Here is a 22,591-nt window from a genome sequence, read left to right as displayed (position 1 = left end):
GTCACAGGACAGGCACTTGCAGGTTGAGTAGCGGTGTTTGCTAGGCTCTTGAAAGGTTACCCTCCTCCCAGCCGAGTTCCAGAGTCAGGATTGATCTTGCAGCCGTTCATCCACCGTAACGCCAAAACAGGACTTGGAGCACAACCCTGCCACGTGCGGCTCTCCTGGGGAAGGCTGCCGGGACAAGCATGTGGCAAACGTTGGTCAAACTTCTGGTGGTCAGTGATGACTAATAAGTAAAAGAAACTGCCGTGTATCCAGAAGTTTTGCCATGTAATCAAGGGACATGGTTTTCCACGTTTGCTTGCAGAGAAACGTGCAGAGGGATATTTGTATCTTGTGAAGTCCTGACTGTCCATTTCAGCCCTTGCGGAGCTCTCCTGTTGCCTTTGCTCAGGAAGGGTTTTCGTTTTCCAGACATGATCAGTTTGCTTCAGCTAGCAATACGAGTCTTAACTGGTTTTTGACGAACACTGTCAAGGAGGGTACATACTTTTTATTTTATTTTGCATTTGTAAAAGTTCCATCAGACAGTGCTGACTTCCTTAGGAGATGCCAGGCCGCAGGCACGCTCCGGTTTGGACGAAGGCAGGTTGAGTGGACTGCGAAGTTTTGTGAAGTCTGTAAGTCTCAGCTGAAGAGCAAGCCCAGAATACTTTTGCACAGAGATTTACACCACCATGGCCCTTCTGGTGCAAGGCTTTAGGGCTTCTGCGTGTGGAGCAGAAGCACGACAGAGCGGTGGGGAATCTGCAGAGCCTTAAGCAGCCCTTTACTGCTGGTGCCCTCGGTGTGACGCAGAAGGTTAATCTGTCAGGAATTACCTCTGCGAGCCTGAAGGATAGAATAAGCTTTATTATGAACAGCAGTGCTTCATGAGGAATAGCTATTAAAATTCCTTCATGTATTGCTTTTAAAAGGGCTGTAAACAAATTGTTTCTCATAAACCACCTGCATGCATAAAACACATTTTCTATTGCCAGCGTTTCCCAGAGTTGGATTGCTGATTTAGCCCTGACAGTACCCTGGGTACTTTGTTCTGCTTAAAAAGCTGATCATTGATACTTTTCCAAATGTTTCCATGTCTTTAATGTTAGTTCAAAATATCTAATGCATTGCTCCTGCAGGCAGAGAGGATACCAGCTGCATCAGGCAAGTTCCCATTCTGTTGCCTCCTCTCCTACAGTCAGGAATGGCCCATGTTCTTCCTGGGAGAGGTTTGAGATTCATTTTCACTAGAAGACAAGGAAAGAGTGGTAAAGGGAGAAACAGAAGACAGATACATGAGTCTGTCACAAAGCCCTTTTCAGAAACCTTCTCTTTCCTCTGAGAAGAGAAAATTACCTTGTACATTGCATATGATTTGGGCTGATTTTTTTTTTCCTCACACTTCAACTCTCAAAGAACTTTTCTTTAAAAAGGATAAAATATAAAAATAAAATTTTAAGCCCAGCCTGTCAGCAAAGGGTAACGCATTCTGAAGGAAAGCCTCTGGGCTTTGAACCTTTGCCAGTTGACCCCTAAAATGCTGCTGGTAGGGTACTTCTCTGCTATAGCTACTTTTGAAACACTCCATGGATGCTTACCAGGTAGAAGGCTTTAACTGATGGAGTTAGTACACTTACAGAGTTAATACATTTAACATGGAGTGAAGGGGCAAGATTCTTCCAAGAAATTTCTGGGACAGCATCCAGGTCAGTGGGAAATGTCCTGGAATTTCTGACCTGAAATATGTGACTCTGCAGTATCAGCCTTCCTCCCGCTAGTAAGCGTTGGGCAAATTTGAAGTGTTCCCCATGCCAAGATGAACTAATTTTTCCAAGCAATAGGTGGGCTGCCTTTACTGCAGGGAGTGTTATGGCTTCTGTGTGAAGAAGAGAAACTCCTTCATTGCTCTGTCCTCAAGCCATCCCATTTTGGGGTCTCTTCTACCTGGTAGGTGAGAGCACTTGCTTCTGCTGGAGCTGCTCCTACCTTCCCCACCAGTGACATAATGTTGGCATGTGTTACTTCAAATGAGCTTATACTGGTGATGTGTATGCTACGACAGGAGCAGAGCTGCCCATTTCCTGACAAGGATCAAGTGGTACAGCATGTTCTGTGCTTGATGGGTGATATTCTATACGGTTTCTAAAATATAATGCTCTGATGCAGAAATCGGGGAATGAGTGCATTCCAAAGATAGACTGGCCTCCCTTCTGCAGGGTGCACACTAGCAGCTCCTTTTGCAGGACTGTCCTGACCTTGTTTGTTTTGGACTTAGGCACCATAAAATAGCTTGTTAATTGCTGATCATTTAGAATTATAATTAGGTGTTACCAGATGAGTTCTGTAATACTACAATTAAAATGTTATAAAAAATTTTGTGGTTTTTAATACTTCATAAATTGGTTAAAATTTAATTCAAAGCATACTGATTGCAAGCTCTCTGTGTATGTGTGTAATTATTAAAACCCACAAGGATAAAACCAAAGCAGAGATATCTCATAAAGAATGTACCAGTAAAAAAACCCGTCCTTTGCATCATGTTGCTGGGGAAGGTTTGAGTGACGCAGAATCCATGCACCGGCTAGAGGTCAAGCAACCAGGGATGCGAGCTCCAGCATTGGATCCCTTCAATAAGCAAGGAAGGAAAGTCAGGGCTCTGGTTACTGTCCTGGGGTATGAAAAGAGAAGGGTGTCCCTGAGAGCAAGGTACAGCTGAAACTGTTTGGGGTTTGCTTATTGCCTCTGTGAAATGCAGGGTGCCTTGCATTGAGAAAAGCTCTTCAGCAAGTGGCAGCAGATGCCTTGGGCCTTAGAAAATCCATTGTATTCTGGATCATGTATAACCAGATCAGGACTACCTTAGTTAATGCCATGCAGAGTGCTGTACCAGTGCAAGCATAGTCTGGTGATTCAAGCTGATTCAAAACATTTTGAGTGTCCTGCCTTCCCAGAGCCAGACTACAACATAGACCTGCCACAAACATGGTGTTGTGTGCTCTAGCTAATTCGGTAAAACCGCCCCTCTGCTCACGCCTGGCTCGGGTCCACTTTAACTAATGGTCTGGGCACATGTCTAGAAGCAATGGGCATAGGCCTGTGGTCTCTGAGCAAATGAGCTTTCAGAGGGAACGTCATCAAAACAACTTTGATGCATTAGTCTGCAGGTAAGAAAAAGCATGGACATCTGGTGCATTGCATATCCAAAAGTAAATGCTTAAAACTTGGAGCATGTTCTTCGTACATCACTCAGGGCTTCAGAGCTGTTGTTTATTGGCAGCTGAGGAGTTGCTCTGTGCCACTGTTAATTTGATATGTTTGGGTTTGATGAACAAGGTGCTGGGTCTTGTGTTGTTAGCCCCACGCCAGCATCAGCCATGTGGAGGAACAGGGGCTGTTCCTTTCCTTGCAGCTGTACTTAACCAGGTCCTGCTTAAGCTTTCCTTTGTTTTTCATCAAGCTAGGTAATGTCTTTCCCCTTTAAGATCTGTTCTGTTTTTCTCCTGGAAGCTTTTTGCCTTCAGGATTTTATGTCCTGGCAACTAACAAAATTAAAATAGCTTTCCTCCTAAGTACTGTAAAACGTACATTGAATCCGATTTCAATGGCTCCGAGTATGCATTTCAACACACTAATGTACAAATGGATTGAAAAAACAGCTAGCAGTAATTTTTTTTCCTTGGGTTTTACTGAATGGTGTCCCAAGAAAGCTGCACATTATGTGTTATCCTCTTTTAAGTTTTACTCAAGGTCGTGTAAAGGTGGTGGCCTGGAAGGAAAGAGTGGATAATTTCAATAGTAAAGCTACGAAGTTGCTGCAGACGGCATATGGGATGTCTTATTTTTCAAAGGTCTTTCCATCTGCTATTGGCAGAAGTCTCCATTACAAAAGGGCAGTTTCGTGTGAGGTACATAATTTATTTTTTTTAGGTTGATCTTTTGTAAGGATTCAGGTTTATCCTAAGTCAGACCATTAGTATGGGACAATTCACCTGGTAAAGAGAATGCATAGGAGTTGTAAGATGTAACTGAGCTACAGAGGAAATTCTCTCAAAGTTTGGGGAAGAAGGAATTTTTAAGATTGGATTATAAAAATGAAAAGCAAGCTACTGTCTTGTGGATGCAGAAGTGTTATGGTGGTAGTTTTTGTTCATTTTCCTTTGCATACCTTACTTAAGATTGAATTGCAAAACTTGAAGCTTCTAGAACCGTAGGATGTCATGGAGGAGAATTATGCTGAAGGGTGAAGAATATCCCATATCAGTATGTCTGTGCCATGCTGAATGTAAGAACTGATCTCTCCTGCTGCCTCCCGAGTGTAGAAATGCCAAAGCCATTGGAAGTAGCTACATGGCTGGTGTGCACTCAATAACCTTGGCTACCAAAGCATGCCTTTTCTAGTAATCAAGAAATTGCTCTATATCAAAAGCAAAACCCCACATACATTTGGTATGGATTTTATGGTGGGTGAGGGTCCATGGGAGGTACAGGATCACACAAGGTGCAGGGACCAGCGAGAATTGTGCAGGGGTGTTGATGTGCCCAACTTACGTGAGAGGCGATGTTGTTTACTTTTGCTGTATGTTTTGGATTTCTTTCTGAGGTTGGGAGAGGCAATTGTTACAGGTTCATTAAAATGTGCAGAATATTTTTAGCCTCCCACTTTTTCTCATCTTTCTAATCTGAAGCAGATGAGGTTGCGCATCCTTGATAAGGTGGCAGGCAGCGTGGATCTGCAGCCACATGGAGGCTTCCTATCTGCTGCCTCTAAGTTTTCAGCACTTGTGCGTGGTCCACGCATGTGAGTTTACTTGCAGAATGTGTGCATGAAAACGTGAGCGTGGAAGCAGGTTTTGACCTGTTTGACTCTGGAGTCCTGGGATTTGCTTTGTGGCATGGAAGATGGCTGGTCTGTCCAGAAAGTGTTGGATTCACTGCAGCCTTGATGTAGCTGTTATCTCGGTCCCTCTAGCCAGGAAGTAACTAGGAAACTACTGCTTTGATCTGCCAAAAAAGACGACTTGTAAAATATATTAATTGATTTTCTTCCATCAAACTGTTTTGAACGTACAGCCTCAGATCTGAGTGAGACAGAATCTGATGTGTAGATGCTTTGTGTGTCTTACTGTACAGAATATGATGCAAGAAATCTGAATTTAATTTTTAGCCTGAAGTGCTACTGAAGGAGAGAAATTGTATTTTTGGACTGAGTCAGAGTTAAGACTGACTTTGCCACCATTAATTCAGGATTTCTTAATTTACAGACCTTTGATTTCTTCATCTTCAGTAAACATTATATTACATCTAGGGCTTGATTTTTATTTACATCCCTTTAATATGGCTTGGGTACTATATAGTATATGCTACCTCAGAGGGTGTTTTCTTTTGCCAAAGCAAAGGGGCCTTAGTAGAAGGGGGAAAAAACCAAAAGGAATAATCATAAATTTAGCATCTTATTACAATAAGCTTGATTGCATCTTGGTTTCTTTATAGGTTACAGAAACAGTTTTCATTTTTCATACAGAAGGCAATTGCATGAAACTTGTGCTTTCATAGTTCCTGCTTATTAGTTGCGAAGGGAATTTCTGGGTGCTGTCTTCCATGGTAACAGCCAAATGCCTCCAGAGCCAGAGGACTGCAGGATGCTGGGGGCGTTCTGCATGGAGTGAATTCAGTTTAATAAATGTAATAAGCTCATTTACCCTACCGGGCTATGTTAACTACCTGCATATAAACTGAGCATGCATAATGTTTGGGCAAAGGTTAGAGAAGCAGTTTGTAGGAAAGGCTAGCTCCAGAGCACGCCAAAGCAGCAGCTATTCTTATTTTAGCCTTCAGTAACACACACAATAATGGGGTTCAAGCAGTATCTGTGGTTGAGACAGTAATAACAACTATGATATAATTAACTTCAAAACCCTTTAGGAGAGAATAATTCTAAAATCTAGCGTTGGAAATGTTCATATTTTCACAAGATGAGAATTACAGAAAGTTTAATTGGATATATAAACCCTCCAGTAGGGCATAAGTTGTCTGCTAAATGATGGTGCCTGCTAAAAGAAGCCAGCCCCGTGGCAGCCTGCTGCTGTCTTCTCCTGCACGGTCTTTGAGCTGGCTGGGGCTGGGATCTGGTCTGGTACAGTGGTGCTGCTCCTGTACTGGTGGTGACCACGTCTAGAAAGGACAGCAGCCAAGATGCATTTGTGAACTTGCCACTTCGTGAGCGCTTGGTGGACCTGTGGAGAACGATTATCGTCTCTGTTAGCAGGTTCAAAGCAGTAAGTCCTTTTTACTTGATTGCTGCACACAACAGCGGCTGCGAGATGGTGGGTGGAGGTTTTGTCGCCAGCATGTGCATGCTTTCCAGAGCCTGACTTAAAATAGCTCCAGACACAAGTAGTTGCTCAGCATTATTTAATCACCTGTGTATTTGTCAAGCTGCTGCTGAGTCAGCAAGGTTGAAGTTGTTTGTGGGATCCTCACGTACGTCTTCGTGAGTGGCCATGACTATGGTGCACGTAGTGCATGAGTACGGTCGTAGAGCTTGGGGGGGCCAAGAAGATCAACATGTTGAGAACGATGCTAAACTTCAGAAAGGATGACTTAAAAGAAAGTGAACGAGTCACTCAAAGCATCCCTAAAATTAAAAATGGGAGAAAGTACGAGTAGAAAAGAAAAAGGGGGTGGAGGGGGAGTGAACCAGTTCCTTGATGTGGTTTGAAACCAGTAGCGGAACATAAGAAAGCAAGCGGGGAAAAGCAGTTAAATTAGCAAGGCTCAGAGTAATTCACACTAGCTAGATGGCAGGTTTGAGAAGCTGTTTAAGATGAAAATTTGGAAACCCAGCTCCCAGGTAGTAGTAGAGTGTATAAAGTATAACAAGTATAAAAGGAAAATTGAAAGATCTAAGGTGGGCTTTGAAGAACTAACGACTATACATAGAAGATAAATAATTTAGGCAAATCAGTGCCATTGTCTTGTGTGAAAATTGGGCTTACTGGATGATGGGAGGTTAAAGACGGCAATTAAAGAAGAGAAGGGTACTGCCAAAAATGGAAATTATTGCTTTGCATCAGTTTTTAACTGCTAAAAATGTTGTGGAAGACTTGGTGCTAGTATTATGCCCAGTCTTTCTAAATATAAAAAATAAGCAAATTTCAGAAATTGAGGTCTTGGGAAAAGCAGATTTGGAATAAGCTATTAATCTGAAGAGCATTAAGTGAGCAGACCCCAATAGTATGCTATGTTATGTAAAAGATAACTGAACTTCCAGCAAAAGTAAGGGATTTTTCATTAAAAAGAGCCACTTTTTTCAGAAGACAGTTCTTTATATACCTTGTACTCTGGTTGAAGCAAAAATTACTGAGAAAATAACAGAATACCTGAAAGATCATATTCTCATAGGGTCCAACTTTCATGGTTTCTGCAAAGGAAAACTGTTCTAGTAGTTGCTTGAAATGCCCAAGCCAGAGAATGGGCTTACAATTTGTTCAGATTCCAGGAATTCTCTGAAAAATTTCTACAGTAACAAAGGCTGCTGACAAAGCTGTGTACACATGTGGATAGAGCAAAAGCATTCTTATAAAGAAGAAACTGATTTAGTTTTGAATTAGGATTGGTTTAGAATTTAGTTTGGTCTCAAGCCAGTAGACACCATGCAAATCATTGAAGGGAAGGAAGGCCAGATTATCCCTCATCTGATTGATCATTTACATTCTTGCTGTTTTGGTTAAAATTAGTTTTGGTGCTCGGTGGATCTTACATCTGCTCTGCTTTGCTTGGTCTGTCAGTCTGAGAGATACAGAACCAGTGTGTTTGGCATTGCTGGAGCCAGATGCAGGAATAACAGTACCACAGCTGTACAGTAAATAGCAGTCAGCTGCAGTGTGTTGTAAGCAGCAAGCCCAGAAGGACTGTGTTTCTCGGCTCTTCTCTCTTTAGTTTAAAACATTCTGTTCTACATCCTGGATGTGTGGAACTTGATGCCAAGGATTTGGGGTTTAGAGGAGAAGACTTGGTACCTTGTGATTTTAATCTTTACACTGTTTTCCATTGTGCTGAATGCAAGTCTGTAATGGCATGGTCACTTGTATTAATAATATATCGTCATGTGTGTAAATAATTTGTAGAAAAAGCACAGGAAGCGGCTGGCTCATGAGCATGTTCTTCCACATTAGCGGAGTTTGCTGATAGCTAAAGGAGTAGCTGAATTTCTTTTTAATTTTTGCAGAATTTTCTACTGCCTTGAATTTTTAATCCATGTATCTGTTTGCACTACTGGGCCTATTCTGTAAGTGTGAAATACCTCTGTTGAAAGGGCGATATGCAATAGTCTACTTCTTTTAAGGAGACTTTACAGCAGGCATTAAGAGCCTATACACTTGGGTAGGGTGATCTACAGCGATCTGTATTTAGTGCTCATTGTGAATGATGGCTGGGTTTGTGAGGCTCAAGGCTGATCTATATTTTAAGTGGATGTTTTGACTTATCACTGTAGTTATTTAATGGGCCCCTTCATAATCATTGTTCCAGTGGAAAAAAATCCTCCTTTTTGTCTAGGATTGTCTGCAGGCAATGACACTTTCAGAAATTAATATCCTCAGAGGCCCATGTAGCCAATAAGGCTGATGGGAGTATCCAAGCTGTGCTTGTATCCTGCTGAAAAGCTTCTCTTTCCCTGTGCTTCTCCCCTTGGGTCAAGTTGTGATTGTGTGTTCAGGATCACAAAGATCTGTAGCTGGGCCAGCTTGTTGCTAAAGTCTTCACGTTTGTTTTTTTTTTTAAGGCTTTTCCAAAATAAGGAGAATCTTTTTGAAGTACTTCTGAATTCTTCTTGCTGTTTTATGTATTTCCCCATACCAATCTGCCTCTGTTCAGGTTTTCTGGTTCCCAACCCCCCCCTACATTATGGGATATTTGGGGGTGTTTCTTTTTGTTTTTTTTCCACCCTGCTTTTAATTTCCATCCAAACAGATGATGAAACATTTTCCTGCTGGGGTCTGTTCTGGTTGTGTGTTGGTTTTTGGGGTTTTTGTTGGTTTTTTTTTTTCATTCTTTTTTGGAGACTTTACTGAGAACATTCAACATACACTTTCTTTTGCTCTGTCTCATGCCATTACTCACAGTTATATGCCCGTGGCTAATTATACTCCTCCACTCCTTTCTTGGTGTTTGTATCCTTCATGTACTTACAGATGGTTATCAAACCCCCATCTTGCTTAGCCAGTCTGTCTAGCGCTTGTGACTTGACAGAGATTTTTATCCTTCCCGGTTCTTGAATTGCTTTGCTCATCCCTTCTCTCCAGATGGTTTGAGAGTCTTCAAACTGATGCTCTATGCCTGCTCACACCTGGGTCCTGGAGGTGATACCTTTGCTCACGTAGCAGCCGCTTTAGCTTTTGGCCTTTTTACTGTATTGCAAGTTCATATCAAGTTCCTCCCTAAATCTAAGCTAGTGTTGCCATCTTCATATATCTCCCCACTGAATCTCTGTCATACGTTCCCTGCATGTGGGAGTTTGGAGTGGAATGAGACTCGTTTTGTCTTTTTTGGCCATATTGCTGTACTCCCCAAGTCTCTTTATATTATATTTCTCGCAGAAAAGCACAAAGAAATCTATGCTAAAGGAATACTAATCTACTGAAGTGAAACATTCAAAAGTCATTAACTTGTGTGTAACTGTGCTTCTACAACTTCTAATGTGTGCAATAAGATGATCTTGAATTATATAGTGCATCATGGTTTTCCTCTTCCTCCTTCAGAGCACAGATGAGGCAATATATACAGAGTGAAGCAGTTGAGCCGTAGCCAATTATTGTTCTTATTTTTTAATAGAATAAATAGCTGCCTCATTACTTTGCGTGGCATGTGCCCCCTCCTCGCTTGGTCAGTTCTTGATTCCCATCGTTTGTGCGACACCCCAAAGTATTGTGGTGATTGGGCGTCTCTGGAGCACTGGTTCCCCTTCAGGGTATTTGTGTAAAATACAAAGTTGTGGGTAGGTGTCCAGAAGGAAAATTGGGTTTCATTATGTGCTGCACATGCAGTAGAGTTGGGAGAAGCTGATGCAGTTTTAGCCCCATCTTTACTATCATCTGGGTGGCGTCTAGTTGGTGTTTTCTGACCTGCATCCTTGGGCTCACGTTGAGAACGTTTAAGAAGTTTCCACCTTGAAAAGCAAACACAGTTGTTTCAGGTTCCTTTATGAAAAGCTACTATTACGTCTCCAGGTCAGATAAGGACATTGCTTATGCACTGGGCTTACCTTCCTGCCCTGTAAGTTTCTAGAGAGTCTCTTAACTGTGTTTCACAGCGAACGCGGTGTCAGTAGTCACACACGCAACCAAACCTGGCAGTTCTGTGGATGTACACGGGTTCCTGGAGGGAACGTTTTTGTGCTGACTTGTTAGATACTTTGGGATGCAAAGTAGCTTAAACTTGAAAAGCGATTTTTAGTGCAGTATTTTCGTCCCTGGTTTGCAATGGGCAGGCTTACTTTGGGGATGCTTTTCTTCACCGTACTGTTGTTCATGGCTAGTGACCCACGTGACACTTGCTTCAGTTCAGTTTAGCTTCCAGAAGAGTTCATGGAGGACATGAGCTATTCAGTGCTGATTTGAAATTCCTCTTGACTCTTTAAAGTTGACTGCTTTTTCTAATCTCTTCACCATCTCCTGTGGGACATAGTCATTGCCAGAATCTCCTAGTACCGTATGAGCTGTTGGTATTCTTGGCTCTGTTTTAAATGAGTCCAGCTTTTTCTGGTTGTCTGAAAGAATCAAACCATGTAGGTTTCAAAAATGTTCTCAGGACTGCCTCTTTTCCATCCACCTGCCCCATGGCAAAGTGAGCTATATTTAAATGAACTTTGCCATTTTTTTGTTGTGCTTTCCCACTTTCTAGTTTTCTGCCAAAGTAGCACTCGGTAGCTCTAACATCGAGTTTGGAGCAGAGGCAGGATTTTAGCTTGCTAAACCCAAAGCTGTTTTTACAAAGCCATCTGGAGTGCTTAGCCTCAGCCTCCTTTTGGGTTATGTGGTCTAGAGTTTATAATATTGCCAGGACCAGATGCAGAAGTAACAATAAGAATGTATGTGTATTTTTGAAAAACCTTCTTCTACAGTGTCTGGGCTCCCAAATGAAATTAGTTGTGAGATGCTAGCCAAAGCAGTGAGATTAAAGGAGGCCTTCAAATGAAGGGACTTGAGGTCATCTGGTGCACAGGAGATAGTTCCAGGTGCAAGGGAGAGCAGCTTGAAGAGGCGTAAGGTTATTGGGGCAAAAGACACCCTAAGAAACTTAAGAGCATTAATTGGTGGCTTGCTGTTGGTCTTGATTTTACCAAAGCAATACTGACTCTGTATGTGTTTAGCTCGTTACTAAAATCTACTTATTTGGTTTATAGCTACTTTCTGTCTTTGGGTGCCTTTCTGTCCCAGGAAAGGAAGCCTTTAGCATTGGTTCAAGATGGCTGTTCAAAACAGTCAGAGTAACGCTGGTCTTCTAAGGGTTAACTGAGCTTCAGCTAACACCCTGCCACCTTGCTTTGAATATTGGGTTGTCTTGCTGGGGGAGAGAACACCTCGCTTCTAAAAATGGGAGAGCTGAACCACTGGGAGAGGCTTTTTCATATTTTCAATTTCAAAAGAGAATGACAGCTACTGAGATTTATAAAATTTTAAAACATTCCAATTTAAAGGGCTTTAAATATTGAATGCAGACGACAATTCCATAGGCAGAGCAACCATGGAAAGAGGAAGCAGCAAAGTTTGATCCTGTTAAGGGCTAAAGGTGTTCTATTAACTTTGGAGGGACAGACAGCAGTCTTGCATAAGAAAATCTGGCTTTTCTACCAGATGGTAAATTATTATAGAGCACTAAACAGTTGCAAAAAGATCAAGTCTATAAAGCATCTGGTAGGGTAACTGACAATTCATCAGTTTTGCATGATGCGCGTTGTATGTATCTCATGGGCTTGAGAGGAAAGTTATAAATCTGTCAAGCTTGAAACTGGAGAGAAGCTTGATCACATTTGCTAAAAGAAGAGAGAAATCGAGAGGCAGACCTATTCTTTAGCTGAGGTTTTTGTGTTCCTGAGAGTTACTCCTGAATGAGGGCTGTGGAGATGCCATTCACATGACTTCTGAGCAATCTGCACTCAAGATACACCATTAGATCAGACGCTTTTGTTGTTAATGGAAGTGAATGAAAGAGGAAAAGCTTTCTGAAAGCTATTCATCCCCAATCTGGTCTGATACATACCTAAAATGTTTTCAGCACCACCTGTAAAACTTGTTCTCTGTCCTAATCTGAAAGAGTTTGACACACATCATTAGTTTTGACACAGTAATTTCAACCCTTGTTGGTGGTTTTTTGTTTTGGTTTTTTTTTTTTCCCCCACCAAGAAGAGTAGCCTCTTAAGATTGTGGCTGCTGTTGAGCCAGATGTAATGCAGCTTAAAGTGTGCTTCAGTGGGTTCGCTTCTCTGGGCTGCACAAATTAGCACCGTACACGCAGAATTTAGAGACATTATCTTCACTCTTAATCCAGGCACTTCTTCCCATTCCCGTGTGGGCCATATCTGGAGAGCTGGCTAACACCGGGCAAACTGCTTGGGGACTGAACGGAGTTTCCCGTTGGAATAGAGCTTATGCAGCTATAAAGATACAACTATCTGTATCTGTCTCTGTGGTGTAAGACACGTTAATGGTGCTTTTAGTAATTCTTTGGCGAGAGATGAATGAGGATATGGAGGTTGGAGAGCAACAAAGAGAACTGAGTGCACGGCTGGTACGAAGAGCGTCTTTTGCAGTATTCAAAATCTTGCTGCTGAGCTTACTTGGATTTATGCTTTCTCATTGAGATAATAAAAGCAGAATGAGATGATCAGTATTCTCTCTGCATCTAGGTTAGAACTAGGTTATTTCGTAAAGTATTTTCAGATGTCTTGGCTGTAGAAGACATTGCATAAATAAAGATTTCTCTGTTTTGTGTGATATTATAACGTGTGAAAAGATTTACTGTGCAAATACAGTAACAGAATGGAGAAGAATCATGATCTGCTGTTTGTTAGTATGATGCGATGTAAATATTTGCCTAGGTAGATTCTCTTGAGATTTCTTGCGGATTTCCCTCAGCACTGTCGTTGCTGGCATTCTTTAAGCACTATATTTTTGACAGAAGTAAACATGTTCATAACATGTGATACTTCCATCAAAAGCTCAGTGATTCTCAAAAAAACCCCAAACAAACACAGACACTTCCTCTTCCAAAACCCCAGCAAAATGCAAAAATACCTTTGTTAGAGCAGTCTTGAATGTGTTTGTGAAATGTCTGCCAACAAGAAGAAGTGGTGGGTCGTGCCACGTACAGGCTGTGTACATGCAGATACTTTGCTTCAGGGATACTCACGGGGCCCACTCAGGCTGGCATCTGCCAGCACGAGATTTTTTTCTCTATTAGTGCTGTGTGGCCAACTTTCGGTAACTCTTGCAGCTTCGTGAAGGAGAATCTTGTCCATTTTTGAATGACTCTTGAGCTTGCGTTGAGATGCCCAGCACTGAAAGAGTGAGCCCCTGTCCCTGCTGAGCGTTGTCACTTTGAGGGAATGGGGCTTGCTAGCTCCTTTAATATCTGTCTTAACAGGCAGACTTTAGACTTTCAGGTGAAAGTAAAATGAGTATACTCTCACAAAAAGATAAAGAAGGCAGATACACAGAAATTGCATTCTTTTTAAACACCTACCTTTTTTGGTTCGGTTTCAAGGAATTTTTTGTATTTCTATATCCAAGCAGATGCCCAAATTAAGCCAATTTCCAAGATAATTTGCTGTGTTTTGGAGAAGGAATATCCAATCCCCAATCCTTTTAGACAGTCCTCCTCTCCATTTTTGGGAGGTTGAAGCGTAGGTGTTTGCTTTGGGTAAAGCTTCTCTTTATAGACGCTTTCTTAATAACCTTCTACTGTGACTCTGGTTGCCCTGTGAACTTGACAGCTGATTCAGTTCAGGTTCTGTTTCTCTTGCTTGCACCTGTTGAGACTTGTCTGGTGTACACCAGCCCAGCTGGATGGGCCAAGCTACGCTTAACATATAGTTGACTGCAAACCACCCTACATATGCAATCAAGTATGTCTCTCTTGGGCAGGTGGATGAAGGAGGAGTTACACGAGCTTAAGGCTGTTCCTTCTGTTGTAACATGTAACTTCAGAACTACTTGTTGTGAAAAAGAACAACTAAAGGATGTATTAATAGGCCATAAGAGAGACTGGACCTGAAGATAAACTTGGAGATGGGTGTGCATTTATGCCTCATGACCCTTGAAAACAGCTTACTGGATTTGGGGACATCAACATGAATCTCTACTGTTCAAGCAGGACAGAGTTAAATTTCACTTTAAAATTATCTGTAACTATGTCTTTACAATGCAGTTTGGTATATTGGCAGTTAATCTGTGTGTCATATTTGATCATTTTCCTTTTCTTCCTCTCTTGGTTTGCAGGAGTAAGTCTGTGTCTAACACTGGATGTACTGACCACTTGCCTCCATCTAAAGAGGACTTGCTCTACTTTGGAATATGGTGCCTAACTTCTGTGTCCCAGTACTCACTGTGCCAGCAGCCATCCTCTGCTGCTTGATGCTGCCTTTAGCAGGAGCGGACAGTAAGTAACATTCAGTTTTGGAAAGCTTGAATACCTTGTAAAATTTCTTTCAACAAATGTTAAACTTTCTTGGTTTGTACTGGAAACACTGATGGCTAAGGGATAACACCCCACCCCCGCAATCTCTTATTTTCCAATGTGTGCAATACAGATGAACAGTATGTATGTGAAGGGGCACAAATAGAACTAAAAAGGCTGACAAAATTTATTCAAGTGCAGGAAGAGTTTCTGTAGTAGCTGCAAGATCAAAACCTGACAATTTGATTTCTAACATGTACAGATGAGGTAAAGAAAATTGGGGCAGAGGAAGAGAGAACTATTGGGGTCACAGTATCCCTGTTACTTTATTTTCCTTGTTCTTCTACCAGCTCTCGTAATTTGTGTAGTACTGAGACATGTCTCCTGAGTCGGCAGGTGATTGAGAGCTGTTGGGGAAAGGGTGCAAGTTTTTACCTTCTGGTGTAGCTCTCCTACACCTGTATTTCGGCAGCATTGGAGTCGAATGTTTCCTTGTGGTCATGCTTCAAGCTATTGTGTCCATGCCTATTGTCGTGATAGTCTTACAGTGTGCTGCTGTGGCAGGAATTGATTAGCCCCATCCAGGCCAAGGGCAAAGCTGTGCACAAAACGCTGTTGTGGACAGACAAGAGGAGAGAAACTTGGCTGATGGTGGACTGCTGAAAATACCTGTATGAAGACTGCAGGAAACCTTGTGGGTTCTTTGCCTAGTCTTGGTTTTCATACCTCATGTGTATTTGCTAGACTGTCCCCAAGTATTTGTGCAGTCCTACTCCCCCCCCTTTTTTTTTTTTACCAGAACCAGTTTTTCAGTGTCCAAATGCTTGCACATTCATTGCAGACTCTGGCAGTTGTGAATGCTCCACGCCTTTGAAAGCGCCCAGGGCTCCTGGGATACTTGAGTCGGAGCAGAGAGGTGACCGTGATGTACCTCCTGAGCTGCCACCAACCATCTGCTTCTCACTCCAGCTTTAGTCACCAGGCTCATAATTAAGATGTAATTATGTGAAAGTTGAAGGAGATCTTGATACATGTTGCTTAGGAGCCTGGCTGAATGGAGAAAACAGACTGAGGGTCCTAAATGTCCTTGACTGAATGGGAAGGAGTAAATTTAGAGAAGCTGGAGAGAAGAGTGAAGGGGATATGTGAGAAAAGATACAAATTCACTTCTTTTGTTGTCACTAGGGATGACTTGCACAGGCAATGGATTGTCTGTATGAGTCTGAGCTGCCCAGTTAAACTGAGGGCAGCTGCTGTCTCCTTCCTCAGCTTTCTTCCCTGGCTGCTGGTGCTGCTGGAAGATGCTTATTCAGATCACTTTATGTCTACACATTGTAGCCTATTTTGGAGTCTGGCACAGAGAAGTATATGTTTGATGTTCTGAGGTGTATAAAAATTCTCAGAGGTTCATTATCTTCATCCTGGCCCCTGCAAAGGAGAGAAGCATCACTCCATCAGGTATGCGGAAGCTGGTGGAGCTTGAGATGTCCTAGGACGGTTCTTGGCCTGAGGATAACTAACACTAGACATGGTTCGCTAATTTTGTGGAATACTTCCACATGCTTAAATTTAACAAAATTGGCCCTGTTTCACAGGCCTAGATCCAAATATTGGTGTCTCAGATGTGGAACACTTCTGTGTTGAGCAGCAAGTGTATCTATGTATGCCTTTTTCTCTGGCGTAGACTGACTCTGAATTATTTTTCCTAATCTGGAAGGCAGATCTGGAGGACAACGACCTTTTAACCGCCACAGCCACCATGGATTAACCGAAGGTTTCCTAGGATAGAAAGTGTTGCTCTGTGTATTTTAGCAATTTACAGTTTTTCTATTATCTTACCCCACTGAATCTTGCCACCAACTCTCAGTGGCAAGGAGCTGTGTGAAAGGGCCTGCTCTGCACCTCTGCAGGGGGGAAGAATCATCCTCAAACCCTGCATATTTCATGTCATGCCATCAGTGATGCAGACGGGCAAGATACGATAGTGAATATGGCATTGGGGGAGTCCTGGTTCAGGACAGCAGTGAAGGGCAAGGGGAAGGTATGATAATATAGGCACACTGGAGCTGACTGTAAAAGTTACAGAGGGATGCTGTGAAAGGAGCACCCCATATGCACCCTGCTCGGTTTTTTTGGTCCCCTAAGCATCCTGTTGGCTCCAGTCAAAGACTCTTTATTTACATGGATTCCTGATGTAATATGGCTGTTCCTGAGGTTTCACTGTGGTTATTCCTTTTCCCCATTGCAGCGCTGCTTGGGAGGGATGGGTAGGCTCTGTATCTGCAAAGCATTTCTACATTTCCCCAATTAAAAGCAACGTGATAGTGGGAGCAGGCTTATCCCTGAAATTCCTGCAGTCAGTCCCCAAAATCGTTTTTTGTAGGAACAGCAAGGATCGAGGGCAGGGAAGGAGGGCTGGGGATGGGCTGTGCTGTATCCTTGGCATCAGGCTGCCCCGTGGTTCACGGCCAGGTGCTGGGGGAGCACCCACAACCGGGCTTCCCTACCTTCCCTGCCTGGGACGTGGAGCTGCTGTTGTCGCAACACATTTCAGTGTTTCTGCCGTAGCTTCCTGACAATTAGGCAACTGGCGGATAGCTAGACGTTAACGCCTGAGATAAAACAGATTGAATATGTATCGCCTAGCGGAATTAGTGCCGGGCGTGCGCGGCGATGCCTCTCCTGGAATTGAGTTCACAGGAGCTGTGAATAATGTCGGAGCTGCGGAATTGAAGGGGCATCCAAAGGTTAAACGTGTGGCAGTGTGTTAGAAAAAGAAGGGCTCGCTAGGTGCCTTCCTGCCAGCAGAATAGGAGCAGTGGTTTCCTGGCCTCTCCGGTGGGGTGCTGGGAGGAGAAGGTGAGCGGGAAGGGGCACATGTGCGTGAACAGTGGATACAGAAGTGCTAATTTGGCAGAAAGCACTTTCAAATCCTCCCCGGCTTTTACAGACTGCAGTAAGAAATTATTAAATTTTCTCTGTGATCTGACTGTGTTTCTGTCAGGGTGACCCTAATTCCATTAGAGCAGCTCAGAGCTGATTCAGGATGGCTGTTTTACACTTTCTCCCTCAGCTTGCTTGCATATTTTTTTTAATGCACTCTGTGCTTCCACGTCTGTCAGCTTTTGACTGTGCATGGGAAAAATGGCTTTGCAGATTTCATTTAATGTTCAGTTCAATTGTCAACTAAAAGTTGCTCCTTTCCAGCTTTTGGAAATATGTCAGTTACTCTAATAAAATAAAAAAACCCAACAAAAAATATCCCCTCTCAAAACAAAATGCAGAGAAAACAGGAAAAAATCAATACTGTCATCAGAAATCATCAGCAGTGTGTTTTGTTGTTGGCTCGGTTTTTTAAAAATTAGGCTTTGTTTTTGAAGTCCTGGGCACAGCTTTCATTAGCCAAAGGAAGAGACTAGGTGACCCATCCAAAGTCTTTTCTAACTGAAATACATCTTGGTTTGTCTTGCACAGAATTTCAAAGGGCTTGAGGAAGAAAACCACTTCAAAAGTGACCTTGTAGAAGGAAAGAACTAAGGCAGTATTAGGCCAACTACCTGTGAAGTGATACGTGATAAACAAACAATTTGCACCTTTTGATTTCTAAAGATAAGAGCAAGCTTGGCTTTTGTTTGAGGGGGTGGGGGAAGGTTGCAGCAGTGAGCCGGGGCTGGTGAGGGCAGGTCTCTGGCTCTCACCACCTCTGGTGAGCAAGGACCCTAAGTCTCAAGTGTCTCCAGGCTGCCCTGCCCCTTGTAAGAGATAGTTGCTTTACATCCGAAAGGTATACATGTCGTACAGATACTTTTTTTTTTTTTTTCAATCAACCATGTTTCTTGGATGCTAACTGGATTGAGGAGACACATTAAAAAAGAAAATAGGAAGGTGAGATGTTGATACTTGTGAAGGTTGGGAGAAGGAAGAGTACTGATGGCCTTTCTAGACACGCTGCTCCAGGTGAGTTCTGTTTTGCCAGGGATTTTGCATTGCAATCAGAAGTGCCGTCTGGAGGTTTTGGACAGAAGAGCGCTGGAGTGTTTGTTAGGGCGCTTGGTTCCCCTCGTGTCCCAGCTCTGCTGTCTGCCATTACTGTTTTGTGTTCCTGGGACCCAGGAATAGCGTGGCAGGTTCTGACTCCCTGATTCAGCTCTGCCTTCTATGCTCCATAACCTGAATGATGCCTCCACAGCAGCTCAGCTCCAAATACAGCTGCTTCGGGCCACCCTGCGGGACATACTTGCTGTTGTGAAAGTCTGGAAAACAGCCGCTTTGCAGAGCTGGGCAGCAGAGTCCCACCCCGAAAGCTGGACCTGAGGCTTCTCCGCTGCTGCCTTGCATCTGTTTCTGCTTCTTGGTTTCTTGTTTGCATGCCTGTCCCCAAACACTGCACGTAGTGATTATGTGTAATTGGTATGATCGGATCCAGGTATTGCAGCACAGGTAAATACTAATCTTCTGCAATTCTGCATCGACTAGCTTGACAAATTCTATCAGTGAAAAGAACATGTAAAATACTGTTTAGGAAAACCCCTGTACCTGAGGCATTGGGGTTGCATCATTAAGGGACAGGCTGAAATATTAACCACAGTTATTGTGCAGCTTTATTTTTGGTGTCCTTACTCATCATATATATATATATATGTATACATGGTTTCTGCACTTTTCTGTAAAATATCTAAATGCTGCCTGCTTATAACTGAAGTTGCAGACATCAAGGTAGGAGGGATGCTGTGAGGGCAAATGGCCATGTATAGAGTAGACAACAGATCTTTTTCTGCATTTATAGCCATGCCCCTTTTAGCTCCAGCACTTGCAGGAGTCATGTGAATTTGTTTGGGTTGCTACCTACAACAGGTCACAGGATTGTCATTTGTCTTTTTTATTTATTGTTAAAGCCAACGTCATTCATCGGTCAACATCAGCTGCTAGGTCAAAGGTCCGCCTAGTCCAAAATCCCTTATGCAGCAGTGGTCAGTACAGAGACCTATGGAGGATATAAGAACAGCATAAATATAGAGTGATCCCTTCCTGGTGTCGTCTTCTGGCCTTCAGTGGGTGTTGGCTCCTGAGCCCACAGAGGTGATGTAGTAACTTCAGACAAGCTCACTCCGGGTTTTGCTCTTCAGGCAGCTCTGAGCATGCTGTCAGTCTTCAGGGACATCCTGGGGCCAGTGGTTTGCGTGAAGACCATGGTGTAGGCTCTGACTTTTGCCTCTACACTATGGCTCCTTGTTTAATCCACTTACTGCTGCTCTGCAGGGCTAAACAGTCTCACTTGCCGTTTGCATCATTCAGACTGAGCTGCGTAACCAGAGTTAGTCTCTTGCCTTCACAAGGGAGTTCCTGTGTTTAAGTGTCCATGTAAGTTACCCAGCACAGCGGCAGATGTTGAGGGGCTGATATATTTAATACACGTTCTGTGAGAGAGAGTGTGCTTACTGGCTTGGTGATATAGAAAAACAGTAAAACTACCTGCTTAAAATTTTATTTTCGGTGTAGATTCATGGATTTTAAGGCCAGAAATCAGATCAGTGTAGTTTTCTACTCTGACCTGCATAGCACAGGCTGTATAATTTCAGCTAGTAATTTCTACATCTACTTTTAACAGCTGTGGATGAGCTAGCATGTAGCTTTTAGGAGGCTATCAAGTCATGATTTGAAGACTAAATGGTAGAGAATTTACCCGTCTCCTATGTGATCTGTAAAAATGGCAAATAATCATTACTTCTACAAATCTGTATTTATTTCAGGCTTCATTTATGTGTGCTTTGGGTTCAAACGCTGGATGTTGTAACCTGTGTCAGCTAGGCTGGAGACTCCTGCTATTTAATGCAATCTCCCCGAGAAGCAAGTTAGAGTGTAAGAGAGTTAGACAAGCTGAAGGTTTGTCCTTTTTGTTGTAGAAAAATGGGTTGGTCTTGATTTTCCTGATCAGAAATAGTTCTTACAGTTTTTTCACTAATCTTCCAGACTTTTCAATATGTTTTTTAAAGTCAAGGGACCAGGACCAAGAAGAGAAGTGACCACATCTTGCCACAGTACAAAGGCACTTTAGCCCTTTTAAACACAGCATTGAGCTGGGAACATGGTCCTCCATAATGACATTTGAACCCCTTTCTGGGCCTCTGATTCTCAGGATGTGAGCTCCTGTTTCATTAGTGTGACTTGGGTTTTTGCTCATTAATATCTGCCCTTAAGTACGTGAAAATATATTTTGTTGGATCCCAGCTCATCCAGTCATCTGAGTAATTCTGTACAGGTAATCTTGCCCAGTTTATTAGCTGACTACCAGTCTTGGTACTTTCCAAATCTAGTTGCAAGTTAGTTGCATTTATTCCCAGATGTTAATCAGTTGTGACTATTTGCAGAGGCTGCTGTGAGTATTTTAAGGAGATATTTAAAATATCCTATAGTAGTGATGGTGACATTCTTTGCAGATGGAAAGGAGTGCCAGGAAACTGATAAAATAATATGGTTTGTCATGCTGCAGCTTGCTAGTAGTAGTATTGATGTCAGATGGGGGGAAAAGTATGGGGTCTATTGGAGCTTTCAGTGTTTTAGCTGAGCAGTTGTAAAAAGCAATGAAGTGGTAATAGGGATGCTTTTTTTGTTTGTTTGATTATGTGTCTGTTATATTGGTGCTTCAGAATGATACTGTAATATAAGATGATCAAGCTCATTTTTGTGAACAACTAAGAGTATGAAATTTGTTTGCTCAAAATGTTAGTCAATCTTCTTTGATGGTGAACATGTTTGGTTTAAAAAGGGGGGGGGAAGCATCTGTTCATGGATGTTTTTTCTCTGGTAAGATGTCTATCTTTATGTATCAGTAGCTGAAAAGCAGTGGTGTACTTTCAATTGAATGCTGTATTTAGTCCCTTGTGAGAATCAGTGCTTTGTCTATGCCAAAGACAAATCACATTTATTTTGTTGATGTGAAAACACTGTAGCATGCTCACTGAAAGTTTTAAGTCAAAGAAATGTCTTTTGCCTTGCACACTTTACTGTCTTTTGCCTTGCACACTTTACCAACATATGATTACTGAATTAAACTAAAGCACTTTTTATAGTGAATGATGGCTTTACATTTGTATATGAATTGTAGCCTGCAATGCTAGATCTTGCCGTGAATGTCAGTTACGTTTGGGCTTTCTCTGATGCTCATAACATTAAGCCTTCACAATAAGGGGCATTCACATGGTATTAAAAAGAAATAATTGCAGAATATATTCCATTTCATGTAGTACAGGCTGGAATGAACTTGCAGTCCTGCTGTGCTTTTCAGATGGCTCTTCATTGCATGTATTACTCATTATTTCCATTTTGTTTTTTCAGTAATTAACAATACGACTTCCAGGAACGTATTTTGTAAAATTGGATTGAGATATGTACATAGTACCTGGTCAAAACCTAAAGCAAATGGAAATGCCACCAATTTTCCAACAGAGGTTTGTGGCACCAAGGGTGACCATTCTGAGTTAGTGCTCTGCATAAAGTCAGCATGTCAAGAAGAGGTTTGGACTTGGTTGGTCTCTGCTACATGTGGTTATTCTACTTCAGCCGATACTGGGTTCTCTGGAAGTAGCCATGGTCTTGTAGAAAAGACCATAATCAGTCCACTGTTGGCACTGGTTAATACTGCAAATTTAAAAAGAAGATTGCACTCAGGGAATTCTTCTTGCTTGCTTTTGCTGCTTTTCTTGTATTTTTTTTTTTATTTATTCTAAACTCTGTCTACATGTGATGACTTTGTTGACTCACCTTAAAGGTGAGTGATAAAAGCCCTTGCAAGTTAATTGCCATGCGGGGAGGAGAAATTACTCTTGAGCCTCTGTACTTAAGTATCAGAGTGCAGAAGACCTACTTGTTTTCTTTGGATTTATTTTTAGCCCAATTCACTTCAACTGTTAGTGCAACTGTTGTTTACTAA

At 42.3% G+C, this 22,591-nt stretch overlaps 1 protein-coding gene across 1 annotated transcript in view; it reads left to right on the top strand.

The window, feature by feature from the left end:
* PTPRF (protein tyrosine phosphatase, receptor type, F) overlaps nucleotides 1–22,591 on the top strand; it is a 295,930-nt gene that overhangs the window by 26,151 nt on the left and 247,188 nt on the right. Inside the window, exon 2 of the mRNA XM_010582510.1 lies at nucleotides 14,484–14,643. Within this exon, the coding sequence (XP_010580812.1) occupies nucleotides 14,559–14,643 (85 nt within the window). The 5' untranslated portion in view covers nucleotides 14,484–14,558. The remainder of the gene's footprint in view (nucleotides 1–14,483; nucleotides 14,644–22,591) is intronic.

Source organism: Haliaeetus leucocephalus, unplaced genomic scaffold (genome assembly GCF_000737465.1).
Source record: "Haliaeetus leucocephalus isolate CR32 unplaced genomic scaffold, Haliaeetus_leucocephalus-4.0 Scaffold848, whole genome shotgun sequence".
NCBI classification, from domain to species: Eukaryota; Metazoa; Chordata; class Aves; order Accipitriformes; family Accipitridae; genus Haliaeetus; species Haliaeetus leucocephalus.
This window is presented reverse-complemented; position numbering and strand designations above follow the sequence as displayed.